Source organism: Lagopus leucura, unplaced genomic scaffold (genome assembly GCF_019238085.1).
Source record: "Lagopus leucura isolate 7727_CA_CO unplaced genomic scaffold, USGS_WTPT01 Super-Scaffold_100021, whole genome shotgun sequence".
NCBI classification, from domain to species: Eukaryota; Metazoa; Chordata; class Aves; order Galliformes; family Phasianidae; genus Lagopus; species Lagopus leucura.
The window spans coordinates 8,180,130-8,201,193 of NW_024962274.1; the positions used below are offsets into that span (position 1 = coordinate 8,180,130).

Here is a 21,064-nt window from a genome sequence, read left to right on the forward strand (position 1 = left end):
TAGAAGTCACATTTGTACAATCAGAATGGTGCTTTGGCCTGTAGACATGGCCTCTCTGCATCCGTGTGCCAAATGTAGGAACTGGACATATGCTGGTGATGTCCAGTTTTGAACCCTGGGTTATTATTACTAATTTAGCATTATGTTTTTTCAAGCAATTACTCAAATCCCAAAACTCATCTTTTCAACTGAATTTGTCAAAGGACTTTGCCTTCAGGCAGCTCAAGCTGCTTTGGTCTGTCCTCCAACCTGTTTGTGTCAATGTGAGAACTAATCTGCCTCAATGTTTAAGTTTACTGAGGTTAAAATGGACAGAATGATACAGCAGGAGTGCAAACATCTCTAAGTCCTACGCTACAGGAACAAGAAATAAAATTGAAGTACTCAAAATAGAGTTTTAAAGGAAGTTTTGGGGAATTGTAAAACAGTAAGAGCCACTTGCTGGAGGGCACTGACTGGAGTAAGTTGGCTGTACAGAATCCTTTGGCCATCCAAAAGTTTCGATCAGAAATTCTTGTGACAGATTCCTTTACCATGTGCTTCACAAAGGTAGCTGAATACAAATGCTTTTGCTCCTGCTTTTGGCTCAGCATACTCCACCAGCCAGGTGCCTGAGCACTGCATACTGCAGCTCTCTTGTTTTGGGTGGGAAGGTGGAAGTGCACTGCTGGCTGGCGCGCAGGCTCCCTGCTGCCTCACCCCAGTGTGTGCTAATAGCCTCTGGCTGGGCACAGACCTTCCCCCTTTGTATCTCCAGGCCCCACCTGTAGGTTTCCTTATGCTTCTGACCCCTGCAGCTTCTGAAAGCCTCTGTGTTCTTTTCCTGAATACCTCCATTTAATCACCACCACCCAAATCCCTGTAATTAGGGAATTCAAGCCTGTGACAAAGGCTCCCTTCTGCCATTCAGGTGAGCTGCCCCGAGCAGCTGCCCGCTTGCCCCATGGCGTGGGGACGAAGGCTGACGGGCGGCTGGGCAGCCTGGAGACAATGGCAGACAGGAGAAGCCTGCCGTGGGCCAGCCAGGAAAGGTCACCAGGTGACAGGGGCAGAAGTGGAAGTAGGTGGTTAGTTTGGAAGGCATTATTTAAAGTTAATAAGCTACAATTATATTGCTTGAACAGTAATCCCTTTGTTTCCCTCTGCTTTTTGCACTTTGGATTCTTTGGGTTTTCATGGGGGAGTTATTTTCATCTGTTGTTAGGACCATCTTATTTAAAAATAAGATTAAAAGCATCTTCACATCCTTAAAACACATTCGTGCAAACCTGCTTGTGTTTTAGTTTTTCCATCTGTATCTGAAGAGTAATATTATGAATTTGAAGGGATCCTACTTAAAATGCAGAATCTTGAGGGCTTTTTTTCTTCTTTTTTTCTTTCCTCTGAGGCTGTGTTATACCAGTCTCATCTCTGCAGTCCTCTTAGTGACCTGGCCTTGCGTGGCACTTGGTGAGATTTGCCTTCCTTATTCCATTCAGTAGCAGGGAGCAGTCCTGCTTTGCTCAGCTCTGTTGCACCAGTGCTGCAAGTCCTCAGGCAAATAAATAGTTTACATTGGTGTTTGGATCCAGGGTGGTTTTTAATGAAGCTCTCTTTGTGATTTGGAGCCATTTGTGTTTAACTGACTTTCATCAAGATAAGAAGCTCCCAGCCACTTAAGGTTGGATGTGTACTTGCATTTTTATGTCTGAACACAAGGCGTGTTGATGTTGTTGGGGGCTGTAAGGCTTGGTTCAAACATCAGATAGTCTTAGTATGTTGAACCAAATCTGTTTCCTTCTGTTCGTGAGTAATTTGTAGGTCTTATTTAACCGCCAGCACCAAAAGGTTGCAGAGACAAGGGCTGGGACGTGGCCTGTTAGCTGAGAGCGATGGGAAGCTGCCATTCCCGCAGGCCAGGCGCAGGGCAGGAAGGAGAGGCTTCTTGCTAATGTGCAGAAGCGTTTTGCTGGCAGGAGGGGAACAGTGAAACTTGGAAGATCTGCTGAAACTGAGACTGTTAAAGTCATGTGTTTTCTCCAAATGTTAACCCCTTCTAACTTATATCTGCTGGTAGCCTTTCTCTCATCCACTCCCATTTTCCTCTTCTACCCATTTCAGAGGCCTAACCAGTTCACCCCAGCAGCCTAGTGGGCTCCTGCTCCACCCTGGGCAGCAGCTTGCATGTCGCAGGCAGTGCCAGTCTCACTGCCCTTTGTAGGGGATCGGTTTCTCCATTTTCTTTCTGTCTTCACTCCAGCCCAGACTCCTGACAGTAGCTAACAAGGGTCTGATTTGCTTCTGATTTAGAGTGGACCAAGTTTGCTGAGGAGTAAGCAACAGCAATGCCTTTTCTTTGTCAGTGTCAGTTCTTATGCCTGGTTCTGAATTTTCCTTGAGTACCTCAAATCAAATATCTCTACTTACTTACCATTAGAGGCTGGAGAGCTTCAAATTTCAGTACACAACTGTTGGAACTGGCTCCTCAATATCCTCCCTATCAGATTAACCTCTTGTGTTAACTTTTCTGAATGCAACTTGTCCATTGATGTTTAAAGCTGAACTAATTAAATACATAACTGGATACAAAACCATATGTGTAAGTGTAAAAATAATAATCACTATCACAATAATAATCATTATTAAAAATAATATAATTAACATAATGTAGTGCATAATTGTATCCAACTCAAGTTTATCAGAAGAGCTCTGCAACCAGAGTTCTTCATCTCCGTCAACTGTGCAGTGATTAAAAGAATAAGCAATTCTCCCGGACCTGCATTTGTGATAGTGGTTTTTTTTTCCCCACCATCCTGATTTCTATGTTAATAGACTGCTTCCTTCTTTAAATTTGCAATTGCAGAAGGGTGTTGGTATTGGCATTTGCCTAATTAGGTTTAAAATCAGTCTACCAAAACACTTCCCTTGTAACGGCTTGATCTATATATGGCAGTGCTAAAAAGCAATTAGCACCCATTTTGCACAGCATTGCAAATGTACATTTGAAGAGAAGGTAGCTGGAACTCAGGCTTTCTTTGTTTAAATGTGAGATGCAAATACAGAGGTCTGTGTTTCCCTTGATGCTTTGCTGATGCCACTAACAGCAGTTTGAGGAGTCTGTTACTCCTCTGGAAAGTTGTGTCATGAGCTGTTGTAGGGAAGCTGCTGAGCACAGGTTCTGTCATGTGCAAACAGGTCAAGAAGACAGAGCTTGTCTCAAAGTAAGATATTTGAACTGTAATGCCCTTTTTTTGTTGTTTTGTTCTGACAGGCGCAGCAAATACAGTAAGGCTAAACAAGAGGCAGATGAGGAGAAGCATTTGAACCAAGGTAAAAGGCAGTGGTGCTTGTTTATTCTTGATTTGGTTCAGAAAACATGTCCCATGTTCTGATGTTAGGCAAATAAGGGATGACATTCCTCTTGAGATGAATGTGTTTCTGTTTTCCTTACTTGCATCCATCCTCTTTCAAAACTGGATGCTTTAGTAACAGGAAAAATAGAAGAATCTGTGTAAAACTTTTTTGAGTTGGGAGAAAATTCACGAAATTGTTCCATTGTTCATTTCCACTGAAATATTTCTGTTCCTGGCTAGTGCTGTCTAGACATGGTTTTTGCCCACAATATTTTGCTAAGGCAGGTTTTGGATGGGCAAGAGGCGGTCCTGCGGGAGAAGAGATGTGAGCTTTGCTGCCTTCATTCCATGACTGAATGCTACTCCTACTTCCATGTCAGTCATCTGCGTACCAAACCTGGGACCTGTCTTAGAATTGCTTGATTCCCATAAAGGGAAATGTGATGTGTTTTATTCTTACAGGTGTATAGCCAGACTGATCACCTCTTAAAATGGCAGTGATTTATGAAACTAATTTATTGGCAAAAGCCTGATTAAGTCAGTATTGGGAAATAATTAAAAAAATGTACACTGAGGAAAAATACATTAAGTCCTTCCTTCTCTAATCAGTCATTCCTGGCTTACTGTACACTTTTATTGTGCAGACTTTTGCTGTTGTATATCATTAAGACTTCAGTCTCATATGTTCTGTGTTCAGCAGCATGTAGATCAGTGACTTCAAATAAAACATTTCTGCCTTGCAGGTGTCAGAACATATGTGGATCCTTTTACATATGAGGATCCAAATCAAGCCGTGAGGGAATTTGCCAAAGAAATTGATGCCTCCTGCATAAAGATTGAGAAAGTTATTGGTGTGGGTAAGTGCCAGAACTTTTTGCATTTTTTGCAGTAAATATAGTTTTAAATTTGCTTTTGGAAATGTGAGGTCCTTTGATCTTTGTGTGACAGTTCCCCAGAATGAACTGCCGTAACATTTTGGCAATAAAAGCGCGTGCTTCATGCTCATGACCATGGATTCTTGTGGCTTTTTCCTTAAGGGGAATTTGGTGAAGTATGCAGCGGACGACTGAAAGTTCCAGGAAAAAGAGAGATCTGCGTGGCTATCAAGACTCTAAAAGCTGGCTACACTGACAAACAACGGAGAGACTTCCTGAGTGAGGCCAGCATCATGGGACAATTTGACCACCCCAATATCATCCACTTGGAAGGTGTTGTTACTAAATGTAAGTAGGTCATTTTCATGACAAGGCCAATTTGGAAGTCACTGGGAAATTAGAGTAGTTGGTTTTTTCTTTTTCTTTCGTTTTTTTTTTTGTTTGTTTATGCCGTCTTTCCTGTGAAGTGACAGATGGAACAGATCCACTGATAGCTAATAGGAGGAAATCAGCGCAGGACAAGTCATTAATCTTGTTGTCAGCTATAAATGGTTTTATGGTTTCAATTGATATTCTATCTGTAGGCAGCTTGTGGGAAGAGTTGTAGGGGGAATTAATATGGTAGGGGTTGGCTTTTTTTCCCCTTCTTGCTATGCCAAGCAGGCATCTTTCACATCTTTGCTAGCCTGAGCTGATTGTTACAGGATAGGCAAAAGCAGATGGTGAGCAAAGAATTTAAAATAATTGGGAGAAAAATAACAAAACAAAACTAACGAGTCATGTGTTTAAGGTACAAAGCACAGATGTAAGGAGCAAGCCTTTGAAATGAAGTTGTCTGTTTTAGTGTGAAACTTGCTTATTTGTTTTCTGTGATTGTGTGATAATTCTCTGTAAGAATTACCTGGCTGATCTTTTTTGTTTGGTTGTTTTGTGTTGTTGGGTTTTTTTAGTTTTTCTTTTCTCATTTTTTGTGTGTGTTTGTCTGTGTGTTTAAGTCTGTTATCATTCACTGTGCCATGAACCCTGCCTTAGAAAAAGAGTGGCAGAGCTTACTGAATTCTATTTCCAGGGTAGAACTGAAAATACACCTGTGAGACAGATGCACTCAGGTGTGACTTCATAAAGTGCCACTGAGATGGTGTAGTTATTGTCTGTACTCCAAGTGCACTAGGTAGCATGTTGGCAAAACCTCACACAGGTTGCTAATCCTGAAAGACCCTTTGAATATATAGAGCCTCATTCTAGGGCAGCAAAGAAAGCAAACAGTAGGCTTGTAAGCTGCTGCTAAAGCAAGATCTGAATGCTTACTCGACCACTTGTGTTTCTGGACATTAGTGCTCCTTCTCCTCTGTAAAAGAGGCAATGTGAGAATTTTTATGTTGAATCCCCCCTAGCTTGAACCCTCCCTTAGCTGTACGAGCTCTAGCAGTTATAAATGACTAAATGTACTTGCATAATGCAGTTGTCACTGATTAAAATGATTAGAAATTTCACTGAGGAGGTGGCAGCCTGACCCAGGGACGCTTCATTGCCTTGCTCACAGCAAGCACTGCTCCTGCACCAAGCTGGCTTGCTTACCTCAGAGCCGGTGTGTTCAGTAAACAGGGCTACTTAAGAAGGCATCTATCTCAATTTCTCCATACGTTTTCTGAATGCTGTGATAAATGAATGCATTTAATAAACTGAAAATTAAAAAGTGAGATAAATAGTGGAGTGGATGGGGGTTGAGGGGAGAGAGGCAGCAAAAAACCATGAATACATTATTGGCTGCTAGTCAAGTACTTTAATAATTGACTCACTGATGGTAACTTCTCCTCTCTCTTTCCCTGTACTCTGTTAAAGAAGTGCCTGAGTAATGAAATTACGTGTTAATGCACTGAAAGAGTCTCCCTTTCTTCCTTTCTGTGTTGACATAGTGCCTTTTGATTGAGGAAGGTTAATTAAAACTCATTTAGCTGTATTTGTTCAGTGGAAGGGTTCTGGTCACAGTTGCAAAGGATAAATGAAACAGCGACGTATGCAGATTTGGTTGGAGTTTTTTCTCTTTTTACCCAAGAATGCTGGCAAAGGTGAATGAAGGATGTTGTTTTATCACATCTCTTTCCTTAAAGGTCACTAAGCCCTACATTCAGAATAGTTTGCTTTATGTCATACTATCTCTCCTTTGCTTTGTTCATGCAAATCAGAAAGGGTTCAGCTACCAGACTGGCATTTCATAGGCAAACGTGCCAGTTTGCATGTGACCAAAATATGCTGCTGTATTAAGCACAAAAGCTAAGTTTCTCTTGGGCACTTTGTTTTAGGTAGGAAGAAACTCAATAGTTCTGATAGCTGAAGCAAACAATTGGCTACTGTGCCAGCCTGGAGTTCCCTTCAGGTGGATTTGACAGTGTTTGTCTTGGGACTGTGTGTTTGCCATTGTGCCTTTGACAAATCACTTCTTTATATCTCTTGCTACTCAATTTTAGAATGGAGTTGATATTAGACCTGTTTTTGCAACTGTCCAGATGCTGAATATGGACTATAATTAACCCCTTTAAATAATTAGTGCTACTTGTATGTACCTGTTTCCAGTTTCAGCATCATATGACTTTGTAAAGCTCTTAAGGCAACATCAAGCATTACTTATATATCTGGTGTTATTTTTAGGTAGCAGAATGTCTAGAAAGCATCTCCATGTTAGCAAACTTGCATCACATCTCTCATCGGATTGCCCAGAGTTGGTTCTCTGTATTGCAGCATGGAAAACTGAATGCTGCTGAAGCTCTGTGCCCCACATATGACACATTTCATTGAATCATTTTTCCCGTGGTTGACTTCATGAAGCAAATGGCTTTGGCTCATTCATAAATAACAAGAGATACACGATACAAATTTGAGACAGGGAAAGTTGAGAGGAATTGTCTGTGTTTTGCTGCCTTGTCTTCGAGTACCTTGTAGCTGCTGACAGCTACTAACTTGCCTAAAGCGTTGATCTTTCGAAAGAGACGGGTAGACCAAAGCATTCATGAATTCCATTTTGGAAAAGGAAGACTTTCTTTTCTGCAAGCAATTTAATTACACTAAAGATCTTTGTCAGGTTTGAACAGATCTTTGTTTCCTAGCTCTTGATTATCAATTCATATATTCCTTAGAGTCTGGGAGCCACTTCAGTTGAAGACCTTGTCAGTGAGTTATCTGTAGAGATAACCTTCCAAATGGGGCCATTTTAATGTCCCCAACCTGTAATATTTATTCATTTGCTCCCCACAGCTGAGGCGTGAGCTTGGTGGTTTTCAAATTAAATTAGATTGTGCAGGACAGGTGTCTTGGCTGTAAAATAATGTGCAACCCATTTTTATCCCATTAACATCAGTGTTGGTCAAGGAATTGTGTTTTTCTTTCTGCACTCTCTAGGTAAACCGGTGATGATCATAACCGAGTACATGGAGAATGGCTCCTTGGATGCCTTCCTCCGGGTAGGTGATTTCTTCATAATAAGCCAAGGAAATTTTATACTGGGAAGCATCTTCTGTCTTCTGTTTTCTTCTTCTGGTTCTGTTTTACAAAGGGATGCTGAAAAGTCAGTATTTTAAAAGAAATTATGTTTGTACTTGGAAAATTCTGTTTCTTTGCTGATACAGTTCCTATCAAAATACAGAATAAATGTAATGTCGATGGATATATAACAAATGTGATGTTTAAAGATGTTTAAAATAGCAAGCCCTTAAATAATCCATGTTTAATGGGAACAGTTTTGATGTGTTCCATTTTTGAAAGCATTGCAGTGCTGTAGGCTCATTAAAACTGGATGTATTGCAAACCGGATACCGCATCAGTAGAAGCTGTGACAAAACCTCTGAGTTGTACTTTACTGGTGAATTATGGACACCAGTCTGGAGAGTGAGGAAATAACTGCATTTTATTTGAGATAAGATGGGGATCCAGAGATATGCTCTTTGCCAATTTCAGCAGTGGCAATAATGTAGCTTTTAGCTTAATGCTCTGTGATTTTCTTCCTTCCCCATGTACAGAAGAATGATGGCAGATTTACAGTAATCCAGTTGGTGGGGATGCTTCGTGGCATCGGCTCAGGAATGAAGTATCTGTCTGACATGAGCTATGTGCATCGGGATCTAGCTGCTCGAAACATACTGGTCAACAGCAACCTGGTCTGCAAAGTGTCTGACTTCGGCATGTCTCGTGTCCTGGAAGATGACCCTGAGGCAGCTTATACCACACGGGTAAGGAGGGGAAGGAAGTGCCCTGTGAGTTTTCTTGCCTACTGGTATTTTTTCTGACTGTGTGGGAGATAACGGTGGTTTGTTTTAAAATAATCTCAGTCATAAATGAAAACCTATACTGGAATATAAAAATAAACATCAGTCCGGACTCTATAGCTAGCATGCATTGATGCAGTGTTATTGCCCCATCAGTGGCTGCATTGGTATTTCTTCACTGAGAATATGACCCATGTGCTCCTCTGTTTTTTTTAGTGTGCTTGGAGTTTGTGACAAGAATCTTATGCCAGGAATTAGAGCTTGGGCTTCTATTCCTTCTTGTGATATTTATGATATCTGCAGACACGCATAATTTGCAAGTGTGTAGTCTCACTGAGATTTAATACAACAAGGGCAGATATGCTATCCCCCAAAAAATCCACTTTTGCCCATTGCAAAGCTGGTCTTCGGTTTGACCCCAAATAATTTGGGCTGGAAAAAGTATGGGGCCTGCATTCCCAAGAGTAGATTTGGTACATGCTTTTTTGCCTCACTTTTTGTTTATTTGTTTGTTTCTTTCCTGTTTTGCCTGTGTTTCAGCATCCCACTGTTACTAATTTTGCTAAGACATTTTAATATGCTGCATGTGGAATAGTGCTTAATGCAAGTACTTCTGGCCACAAAACAACATCCTGACCATTACCAGCTTTGTACCAATATCCCTGTAATTAAAATGTTTGTGGAAAAGAGAGTCAGAGTTTATAAAGTCTCTCTTTAAAATTCCTTGTTTTCTTCATTTTTACATATCTACTATTCTCCATCTGTTCTCCCTAGCACAGTTTGTTTGCAGTGCTCACATTTTGCAGTTTAATTCCAACACTCATCCTGTAATGGTTTCACATTCATTATGGGGAATGATAGACTCATGTATTAAATGCTGGCCAACCTTGATATTTCTCACTCATAAGAGTGGGCAAGTGGAAAAAGCAGAAGCAGAGGTCTGGGAAGATGAATTCAGGGAAATAAAAGTTTAGAAAAAAGGTACAAAGGCAAGAAAGAAATGATTGAAAAGCTTCCCTTTGAATTCAGTGAGTGCAGGTACAGTATTATGTTATTTCTTGAGTAAACCAGAGGGAATCGATGCATTTGCATTACAGTGCATTGTCTTCATGTGTTATCAGTAATGAAGGATCAGGAAGCTTTGGATAAACTCCACTGTACTCAAGCAGCTAAATAAAAAGAACTTATTGACAGTTTTTAGAATGACAGCCACGTATAAGCAGTATCTGTGCATCTGTTTCTGAAAGGAGGAATAGAGCTTTTTCATAACCAGAGATAATGCAGTAAAATGCAATTGTTAAAACATTCCTTTTTAAGAGAATGGTATGTTTTTCTCCACATTAGCAGTATAGCTCATTAAAGTGAGCCCCCTGAGGCACTTACTGTTAGAAACTGATTCACAAAGGGCCTGATGAGCCAGAAGGAGGACACCTTTTGGTTTCAGTTGCCTTTGGAACAAGTCCATATTAAATACTTGAGAGAGTTACTGGGACAGTAAACCATTAAGTATGCACATGCTGCACTCAGTTATGGATAAAAACTGTCTACAGGATTGCTGAGAAAAAGCCGATCAAAATAAACTTAGTCAAAAAAGCAAATGAAAAAACCCTAAAAACTTTGTTCGCTTTAAGCCATTTCCCAAATGGAACAGCAGGAAACCAAAAGCTCAATTAAAAACACCTTGTGTGCTAGTGTAAACAAAAGGAGAAATCTCTGGCTTGGGGTCTGCTCAGCTGAGGCAAAATCAGATAAACTGGATGGAGCGAGTTCCTTTTCAAAGAGTACAGGACCTCAATGGCCCAGATCAGGTGCCCAAGCATTTTTATCTTTTAAAATGAAGTATTGTAGCAAAAGACAGCTCTCTCCAGCAGGTATTGAAAGTGTGGTATGGTCTGGAGCTCCTCCTAGCCAGACTGGGAGAGCCCAGAGGCTTGCTTGCCTTCACACTTCTCTAAAAGGAATTGGGATATTGCCCATGGGAAACACCACGGTATTCATAAATCTTCCCAGTTTATCCTCTCTTTAACTTTTTGAAAAACAAAACGCTTATAATCCCATTTCTTTCTGAAGCAGGCCTAACAGGCCAGACAGGCAAGCAAGGAAATAGTAATTAACAGCATATACTTATTTGTTTTGTCAACCAAATCTCTGAAATATACTTTGTAAAATCCCTGTCTTTTTCTCATGCTTCAATATAGCCCTAAGCAGTGATCTAGTAGAGGACTGATAAAAATACACTTAACAATTTACTGGTTCCCCTCCTTGTGGCTTAAGAAAACAGATGGGCAGCATTGCCTCCTGGTTGTATCTGACAATTTTATGGCAAAGAAGAAGGAAAGGCCTTTTTAAGAAGGATGCTGGACTGGTGTGCAGGAAGCCATTTTAGACTTGTAATGGCACTGTAGAACAGTGTCAGCCATGCACATTACTGGGTCAGCAACTCACTAGCCTGTGGTTTCTTTTATTTATTACAGGGTGGCAAGATTCCTATCCGGTGGACTGCACCAGAGGCAATTGCCTACCGTAAATTTACATCAGCTAGTGACGTGTGGAGCTATGGCATCGTCATGTGGGAAGTGATGTCCTATGGAGAGAGACCTTACTGGGATATGTCCAATCAAGACGTGAGTCTTCCTCTGGGGCTCCCTCTTCCTTTTCTCTCCCTTTCTTCCCTTTTGCCTTTGCCTTTTCCCTTAGATGTCTGCTGATGTTCTTCCATGTTAATTTGCTATGTAGTTGCAAGACATTTACTCCTGGTTTTTAAAAGGTTATCATGAGTGGTGGATTCCTGTTTTGCCAGGGAACCACTACAGTATAAATACTGCACTGAACACTCCAAATGTATTCATCCCTCCTCTATGTCCAGGGAATAGGGGATTCTCAAGTTAGGGCCGTACCTACCAATAGGTAAGGCAAAGAAGAATGGAGGAAAGGAATGTATTTAAACTATTAAATCATAATACTGCAAAAGGAAGGAAAATTTGAACATTGACTCGAAATCTCAACTTTATTGAAAGTCTATTCCAAAAAACACTTGAATTTTAATAGGGCTTCCTAATAATAGTTAATTCTTAAAACCTAAATATGCCTGGAGAGGATTTTATTGGAGAGAATGTTATTATCTGAAACAACATATATGAAATCCAGTTCTGATTATCAGTCAGAGCATCCTTGCGACAATTGCATAGGTGCCCCCCGAGGACATTAAGGAGCAGCTTTCCTAAATGACCATTCTTAAATTATGTATGTCCTGTTTAAGCGTACCATCTGGACTACTTCATTGTATTCCAAGAGGGACTGTACACAATGGTTTCTATTCCAGAAGAGTATTTAATAACACTATTAATAAGCTTCTGCTAATAGAATTTTTATTAAAATGAAAAAAAAAAAACAAAAAAAAAGCCCCAGCAGTTAAAATGAGGCATAGATTATCCATAATACTTTTTCCCAGGAGATTTACAAATATACAAAGGAAGAGGGAAATGTTAATCTGAATATATGGTCATGAGAGCAATTAAGTGATTTGACAAGTCATTTGCTTTGTTATGTAGAGCTGAACATTTTCAAAGAGTGTCTAGATGATGTGCATGGCATTTAATCTAAACAGGAGGATATAATTTTAATTTCCTTCTGATGTGAAATGTCTGTTCTGGCACCCAGTGTTGCCTTCCTCTATTAACAGGAAGTCATCAAGACTTAGCAAGAAAATAAAACACCAGATGTGTCTGAGTTATATCAGGCATGTCTACACAACCCAGAGGACCTCTGTGCAACAAATGCAGAGCTAGCATACTAGGCCAATGCACATTGCTAATGTACAATGCTAGAAGTGTCAAAAAGCTAGTTTGAACAGGGCTGTCAAAGCCAATAATACTGTCTTTGCATCCACTCTTTAGTACTTGGCGTAGACAGACCATACTTTTTTCCTTTACAATAGTGAGAGCTGTGCTTTTCACATCAGAGCAGAAGTGGATTTTAAATTGTTCTGGATGTCTTTTAAATCAGGAGGCTGCAAAAAGGATCTTACTTCCTGAATTAGTGAGAACCATTTTCTTTGTGGTCTCTGATGAGCTAGTCATAGTGCAAGCATATCCTGCATCCTGTTCTTCCAGTGGATTTTAGCTACTGATGGACAAGACCAGAATGAAAGAATTTAGTTCAGTTCAGTTTCTATGCACTCCTGGTCTTTGGTCTCCTGGTGAGACCTGCTGTGCGGCTCTCATTAATTAATTAAAGTTGGAAAGCTTCTGCCCTGTTGTCTCAGAATTGAGTCCTGATTCTGTCCTGTTCTCCTGAGAGAGCTAATAAGCCGTCAGAGTACTGAGCTCTGGAGCAGTCTTTGGAGGGTTTCAAATGGCTTCACCTTGCAGTTTTTCTGGCTCCTATTAAGTATGAGATGCACAAGCAAGCTTCCTTGATAAAGCTGCAAAAAAGGGTCCCCATCTGTGCAGTTCAGGACATAACAGAGAGAGAGCAGGTACTCTGTAGGCCTGTGACAAAGATGAACTAGCCCAAGAGGGGAGGGTGGAGGTGATCTGCTGTCCCCTAGGACTGATGGGGAAATGTTCATCTCAACATACCTTACCCAAAACTGACAGATGTTAAAGATCTGCCAACCTTCAGACTGTCAAGGATGGTTTTCTTTTTTTTATTTTGTCTTTTCCTTTATCCCATGTGCTCTTTTGTGATACATTGCCCTGCTGTATCTGATGTCTGCTTTGGATGCTTTACCCTTTTAGTTTTGAATTGTTAAGGAGAAGTGGCAGTACTGAGACCACCAACTGCTTGATTCAGAGTGCAATTTTCATATTGTTTCATTTAATGGTGAATTTGTTTCCATACTTCAGATCGCCGTAGGATAAATGACAGTCAGATGGTAGATGAGAGTAGTGTCTGATGTTCTCTAATGTCTTCCTAATTGTGCCATTTATAGGTTATTAAAGCCATTGAGGAAGGGTATCGGTTGCCACCCCCAATGGACTGCCCCATTGCTCTCCATCAGCTGATGTTAGACTGCTGGCAGAAGGAACGCAGCGACAGACCTAAATTTGGACAGATTGTCAACATGCTGGACAAACTCATCCGCAACCCTAACAGCCTGAAGAGGACAGGCAGCGAGAGCTCCAGGTCAGCTGTACTTTTATAATGGTGATTTATGAGGGAGCACAGCGGAGGTGACAGGCAGAGCTTCGTGTCACCTAAGCTTCTGCGCTGAAATTAAAGTGTACTCTGCGGAGCCAGACTGCACAGCAGGCGTTGCACTGTGCAAGAGAGCAGAAGTCATCCTGGCACGCTGCCGAACACAGCTGGGTACCCCAGACTCTGCTAGCTCTGTGAGAAGGAGAATGAATGAGCAGAGCTGCTGTTGTATCGCACCAGAGCTGACCAGGTTTATAATACAGTCGTATGTCAAAAAAGGTTCTGATGCAGGCAAGCCCTGTTTGCAGCATCTTTCTCTCTCCCACCTCAGCAGAGAGGCTTCAAGAGGTTTCCCGAATGCAATGTAGCTAACAAAAGTGATGTGGTTTTCTGCAGGAAAAGTACATCATCAAGTTTTATAAACCCTAGATTTGTGTAGGATTTGCAAATGAGCGTTACGGCATTACAGCCAACGCCTCGCGGGCATTGGGAAGGTGTGGATTAATTTTTATGTGAATTTGAATTTAATTTTGTGGAAAGCCAGCTTCATGTCTGCACTGATCCCGCATTGCATTTGTGTTTTGTTTTGTTTGCTGAGCACAGTATACCCAGTACGTGCAAAAGAAGCACAGTAGGAAGGAAACTCCCAGAGTTTGAGAAACAACAAATCTTTGTTGGGACAGCTCAGCAGTTTGTTTAAGCTGGCGAAATGCTGCTGAAGTAATAGGAGCTTTACTAATTTACACTAAGTTTGCTCTTTTATTTTCAAATAACTTGGCTTCATAAAGTGAATTACGGAAATAAAACTTAGCAGGACAGAAAGAAACAAGAGGAAAATATTTTTCAGCAGAAGGGAGGGTGCAAAGATAGCCACTGGGAAATACAAAATTACGGTTTTTGATGGCACTGAAAGAGTAAGAGAGGTTCTGATTCAGCCTCCGACAGAGCCACATACCAGAAAAAGGTATTTGCAGTTTTAAAAGTCAAGGTCCCTTTGTGGCTCTTACTTAAAATTTACATTATCAGAAGAGGGATTATTAATCCTGTGAGGCTGCTGTCACTGCATATCTTCCAGACTGCCCTAATTGCAATGGTAGCCTGGAAAACATGTATCCACCCTTGAGGCTTAAATAATTCATACGGTGAGAACGCAATATGGATCTGCTGTGATAATTTGATTTAAGAATCACTGATTGAACCTACTCCATTTTGCTTTGTTTCCAATTTAGAGGTGCTTTTTGAAAATAAATGTATCTTTTAGAAGTTCAAGGCCTATTTGAGGTCATTCCATATGAATGGATATTAATGGCTGTTTCATTCTTCCCTTTGGAATATGAATTTCAAATTTGCATATAGCATTATTAATATATGGCTTTATAAGTGAAGAGTAATTGTATATAATTAGGTTGCTATCATTGGTCTTGTGTTAGATAGTGCAGTAGGAGTTGCACCAAGAGCTACTGCTGTGAAGCCAGTGCCTTAGGCAACACATAACTATGCTATTGCACACCTAATCTTTGATGATGTGCGTTTTCAAATGAATTGCTGGATGATAATTGTTTTGGTTAGATAGACAGTAGTAATTTTTAATGGTTTAATGAAACGGTGTGATTTATAACATACGTGAAATAATAAATGAGATACTAATAAGTGGAGTGAATTTTGTGAAAATAATTATTTGCAAATTGTGCAAGAGAAAACGAGAAGCACATTCCACAGTGCGAAGAAAGATCAAAGCTCGCATCAGTCCCACCAGTCCTGGCACACGTGCTGGTCAGGAATGGGTTGATTAAAGCGGGGATTAACTCCCTGCTGTCCTGAGTTGTATTGAATGCACGAGATTGCCTGTGAACCTGGCTAGAAACAGGGCTTATCTGAACCCACCCCGAATTTTGCTCTCCAAACCCGTCTGGCGGGTTGTGTGAGCTCACCCTCCCTCCGCACATACTTGAGTGGTGTTTCTATAGCTGCTGAGCTGAGGTCTGACATATGCAAGATTGGCATGGATTTCCATTGCTGCCTGCGAGATGAGGACTTGGTAGGCTGAACGTGCTGCAGCATTGCCATCTTTGCTTTTTGAAAGAAAAGCATTTTCTGTGAACCTGATTGCAACTGAGGTAGAAACTGTGGACAGTGCTGTGATTCAAAACACACCTGAAAGCAAAAAGTAAAAGCCTAGGGTCGAGTTCTTTCCTGGCTAAAGCTGGCCTGTTACCTTGCACTTGGTCGAGATTCTTGCAGTTGATATACTTTGCTGTGCAGAGAGCCACGAGTTTCACTAGGCACGACTCGTTGCCCGTACTTTTCTTAGTCACTGTGAATAATCATTGCAGAGCCCAGACTTGGGGTTGAAAGTCATGATCAGCTGACGTGGTTTGTCTGTCCTTTCACTGTTTGGCATGCAGACCCAGCACAGCCCTGCTGGATCCCAGCTCCCCGGAGTTCTCGGCGGTTGTTTCTGTCAGTGACTGGCTCCAAGCCATTAAAATGGAGCGATACAAGGATAACTTCACAGCTGCTGGCTATACCACCCTAGAGGCTGTGGTGCATATGAACCAGGAGTAAGTACTCAGCGCAATAACAAAAAAACTGGTAAATCTGGATTTAATCAGCCTCCTTTGCTTTGTGCTGCATATCATTACACTCATTAAAGGAATGGAATGCCTTTCATTTGGACGGAGTATGACTTTAAAATGCCTCCACAATGCCTTCACTTATTTAATTAAACATTTCTGTACATCTGCCTTGCTTTTGCTGTGTTGCATGTGGCTGACTTTTAATATTTGTCTCTGCATCAGCATCTGACCCACAGTTCTCAGCCTTCTTCTCTTGCTTTCCCAGCGACCTGGCCAGGATTGGGATCACTGCCATCGCGCACCAGAACAAGATCTTGAGCAGCGTTCAAGCCATGCGCACCCAAATGCAACAGATGCACGGCAGGATGGTGCCCGTCTGAGCCAGTACTGAATAAACTCAAAACTCTTGAAATTAGTTTACCTCATCCATGCACTTTAATTGAAGAACTGCACTTTTTTTACTTCGTCTCCTCGCCCGTTGAAATAAAGATCTGCAGCATTGCTTGATGTACAGATTGTGGAAACCGAGCGTGTGTTGGGAGGGGGGCCTCCAGAAATGACAAGCCGTCATTTTAAACCAGACCTGGAACAAATTGTTTCTTGGAACATACTCCTCTGTTGATCAACGATATGTAAAATACATGTATCTATATAAATATAATGTCACAGTCAAGTTTTGATGCTATGTTTGCTGCCAGATACTGTGCTTAAAAAACAAAATTACTTTTCTTCTCCCTGTGACCTGTAGGATTATCAACCATAGTGTTTTATTTGTGGGTGAAACCACAGTTGTGCATCTTTCACTGGAATGAAGAATCTGCCCTAGGATATTATTTGCAGACTCGATGCAACGCTGATACCTTGCAGAAACCTCATTGAGAATATCATTTGGCTAATCAGTGCTTGGCAATCAGCAATCTACCCATTTATGGGTTTGAGACCATGGAATGACACACCTCATCGATTACTGGGCAGAACTGGACTTCTGGGAAGACTGTTGGCTATTGCTGTGCTGAATTCTGCCACTTAGAGAGGTTTCGTGACCATCTTGCCAGCAGTCAGGTGTGGTAGCCATGGCTGTGGAGCTTTCAGACTTTTCTTTGTCAAGAAGCGGTTCAACTTGCCACATGGAGAAGGTCAGTGAAACTACAGTGTCCAACATGTTCGTGGTGCTGTGGTATTGTTTTGGTCACACACTGCACCTGAGAGCAAATTCAGAAATGATTTAGGGGCCTTGTATGTCATATAGTTCTTTTTAATCATTGCTGTCATTCTGAATCCCCAACAGTTCCCTCAGTTGGACAATCACACGTAGCATACCCACAGTGTTGCTCACATCACTTCTCTCACTTTTAACAATAACTTGCTGATTTTAACCATAACTTTCCCTCACCCCCAACCTTCTCAGAAAACAACTTGTTCAGAACATGGAATGCTAAATTCAGATCCTGTCATCGCATGACAGCTTAGTAAAAACTGTTCTGCAGTATTACTTAAATTAAGTAATTAAATTTAATTACTTAAAACTCTTAAAAGAGCTTTACCATTTGCAGAACTTTAATATTTCTTTTAAAAATGTCTTAAACCAGCATGTTTTAATGTCCTGTTGCCAGCAGACATCACTAAAGACCTGTACTTGCAGCAGTAAAAACTCTTCTGCTTAAGCGCAGAGATACTTTTAGTTTTCCCTTGCTGTAAACGTGTTGCATTATTGCTGAGATTATCCTTTTACGTAGACAAAAAATACACCCAATTTGTTGGCCAATTTGCAAAAAAAATGATTTGTTGGAAGTCTAGTAACAGTAATTCAAACCACTCCAATATTTTCCAAACAAAATGAACAGTTTTCTCCATAGAAAGTGAAAACTCAGAAGGCTGCACAGGTGGCCGATTTTCAGCACTGCTAGTGAAGCCTTTCTTGTTGCAAAATATATCCATTGAGAGGACATGCACCTGAATGTCTTTTTAGCTGGAGGAGAGAGGTTTGAAAAATAGAAGGTGGCACATGCATGTATCTGACATCCCCATTTAGGCGTGTCATGAAGATGAGACTTGAAAGGGCGAAGGGCTCTCCCCTTGAGCACCCTAGAGAGCAGAGGCTGCAGCCTGTGGCATGTGCCATCCAGCCCCCTTTCATGCTGGAACTGCCTCTCCTCCTGCTTTCTCCTGTCCTTTAGGAAATCCTTCCCCTCTCCAGGGAGACATTTAACTCCGCGGCCTGCTCCCATCTCAGCTCTTTTCCACTGATAAGAATTAGCAATTGCACCTGCCAAGGAGATGCTGGCTGGCCCAAGATACAGTTGTGCTTCTCTTGGGAAATGTTGGGGAGATGTTGGGGCAGATGTACGTGTTTGTCTTGTAGCACTGTCTAATATTCATGCTTTCTTTTTGTGCAGGGAAACTACATTTTGCCTTCACGGCCTCCTAGCCCATCCTGTTGATCTCATTGACCATGGAGGAACACAGACTGGATCCTGAAGCCTTCTGAATCCATGGTTGCGTCTTCCCTAGCACTGATTCTCGAAACCACGCACTGAACAGTTGTCAGGCCCTGAAAAGAGTGTGACTTTTACTTTTTTTTTTTCCTTGCCACTCATTCCAATTTTGCTTCATTGAAAGATAGCTAACTCAGTAAGATTCAGCACCCAGTTGTCACTGGAGGAATGTACTGTGTCAGAGCCTCGCAGACTTGTTGATTTTTTATTCCCTTCTGCTTTCTATTCCCACCTTGGATTTTATTTATATATTCTGTTATTCTCTATCCTCACTCCCCTGCCTGCTGCTGCTTCATCTGAGATGGACGCAGGTGGCAGAACATCACACATCTTACTATGGACGCCGGGCCAGGTGCCACAGTGGAGAACCCAGTTGCTGTGAGCTGCCTATATACATTGCTGACGTGACATTTTACATGAAACGTGCCATTGCAGTGATATAAATATATTTTTTTCCTTGAATGGATAATGGATTATTATCTCCTCTGAAAGGTGCGTATGTGTGTTCGTGTGCGTGCGTGTGTGCAAATCACCTTGTGTGTACAACTGCCTGTGAATGTGCCCAAAGCATCCCTGGGAGCCTTGTGACGTCCCTCTGCCTTTTGAGCACTGCCAAGCAGCTCAGCTCTGCAGTGGTGACAGGAACACGCATTAAGAAGTGTTGAAATTTCTGTGTCTGTAGGTGTGCTTGTAACTGCCACGCTACGTGTAATGAGTAGTTCTACAGCCTAAAATGGGGACAGTTTCAAGTCAGTTTTGAAGTTGTGGATTACAGGATCCATAAGGGTGCTAAAGATTTTCTTAAATGTTTTTTCTTCTTCCTGGTGTTCTGTTCATGATCCAGAGCAACCATTTTCTCAGTGACAAGGTGATGGAGGCAGCACCTGCATATCCATCCAGTGATAACCCTGACCTGAACTCTTAAGTAGCCTTTTTTATCTGCAGAAGTGGGGTTTTAAAGACTTGCTGAATGCGAACAAATATATGCAGTTCTTCCATTCACAGAAGCACCTTGCTCTGCGTGCAAGCTGTGAAAACTTGTAAGTTAATAACCCAAACACCAGTTTGCTCCCTGCACAGTTAAGGAATGAAATCGCAACACTTCCAAGGTTGCCGTCATTAGCCAGAGAGCTGCGGCTGCCATAGGAGCATGGGAAGTGCTGAGGAGCAGTGCTGCTGCTCCCTGATGCTGCCTGCCACAGCTTTCTGCCTTTGGAGACGCAGGCCAGTTCTGAGGGGGGCTGCGTGCCGGGGCCTGGGGAGCGTGCATGCTGCTGGCCTCCCACAGGACCGCCACACACTGCAGCGCCCCACTGGTCAGCCCAGAAACGTCCTGGGACAGGGAGACAGGGATATGGGTGCGCCGCTCTGAACGAGAGCGCAGCACAGGCCGCAGCCACGACCCGCCATCCCAAAGCCTCTCCCCTCCTCGCCGGCCCTTTGGGGACCATCCCCAGAAGGAGCCGGGCCTGGGGTTGGGCGCAGTGCCCCGGGGCTGTGCTGGTTCAGCTGGTGCAGGATTGCTGCAGGATTGCTGCCAGCTGCCGTCCCCACCGCTCAGCGCAGGGCCGGCCGCAGCACTGCCTGCTGGGGAGGAGGTTGTCCTGCTCGCCCCCTGCGCGGTCGCGTTGGTCCAGGTTTCCTGCTGTACTCATTTTGTGATGGCTCCATGTATTAAAAATATGTATGTATAAAATACAGAAGGCTGGAAGCGACCAGTGAACGGGACTTAAAAAGCAGTATTTTTTTTTATGTGACATTTTCATAACCAGAAAGAAAAAAAAAAAAAAACACAAAAAAACCCTGAAATACTAACCAGACAAATAAAAAGAGAGTGCATTTATTTTTTTGTATCACTGCAAGTATGTTGGAATATGCAAGGACTGTGGTTAAAATTAGAATGTATGAGGCATATTATAATTTAGTTCATACTGAAAAAATCTAACAGCATTTCTTGGTTCGTGCATTTGAACGATCTCTGGGTTAGATAAATAGATTTTCTATTTTGATTTAATTTGTAATGTTTTTCCCCTCCATGAATTTTAGGTACACATAACTTATGTCATTTATTTATGGTCTTTTATACCTAGTTTGTAAAATTGTAAAATAGCAAACAGTGCAAACATTTGCATTTGAAAATAATAAAGTAGTTGCTGTACAAACCTATTTCTAATTATCGCATCTTTTTATTATGTAGCACTTGTCCACATCCAATACGAATCCAAAACTCAAAGCAGTAGTTGTGGCATTGCCCCAAAGCGATCAGCGCTACAGCAGCTTTCACAGCAGCGTGCTTCCACGTTTGTCGGAGCCGTGCAGCTCCCATGCGCGTTAGTTCGTTGTCACGGCGCGGGCCGCGCCACGTGCTGCACGCCACAGACACGGCTC

General features: G+C 41.9%; 1 protein-coding gene across 5 annotated transcripts in view; it reads left to right on the forward strand.

Annotated features, from left to right (window-relative positions):
- EPHA4 (EPH receptor A4) overlaps window positions 1-20,766 on the forward strand; it is a 202,412-nt gene extending 181,646 nt beyond the window's left edge. For all 5 annotated transcript variants that reach the window (XM_042878583.1, XM_042878587.1, XM_042878586.1 and 2 more), the window contains 10 exons: window positions 3,251-3,309; window positions 4,076-4,189; window positions 4,370-4,555; window positions 7,604-7,665; window positions 8,221-8,430; window positions 10,941-11,090; window positions 13,400-13,593; window positions 16,011-16,166; window positions 16,447-17,317; window positions 18,578-20,766. In XM_042878583.1, coding sequence (XP_042734517.1) covers window positions 3,251-3,309; window positions 4,076-4,189; window positions 4,370-4,555; window positions 7,604-7,665; window positions 8,221-8,430; window positions 10,941-11,090; window positions 13,400-13,593; window positions 16,011-16,166; window positions 16,447-16,561 — 1,246 coding nt within the window. In that variant the 3' untranslated portion in view covers window positions 16,562-17,317; window positions 18,578-20,766. The remainder of the gene's footprint in view (window positions 1-3,250; window positions 3,310-4,075; window positions 4,190-4,369; window positions 4,556-7,603; window positions 7,666-8,220; window positions 8,431-10,940; window positions 11,091-13,399; window positions 13,594-16,010; window positions 16,167-16,446; window positions 17,318-18,577) is intronic.
- Window positions 20,767-21,064: the final 298 nt, after the last annotated feature.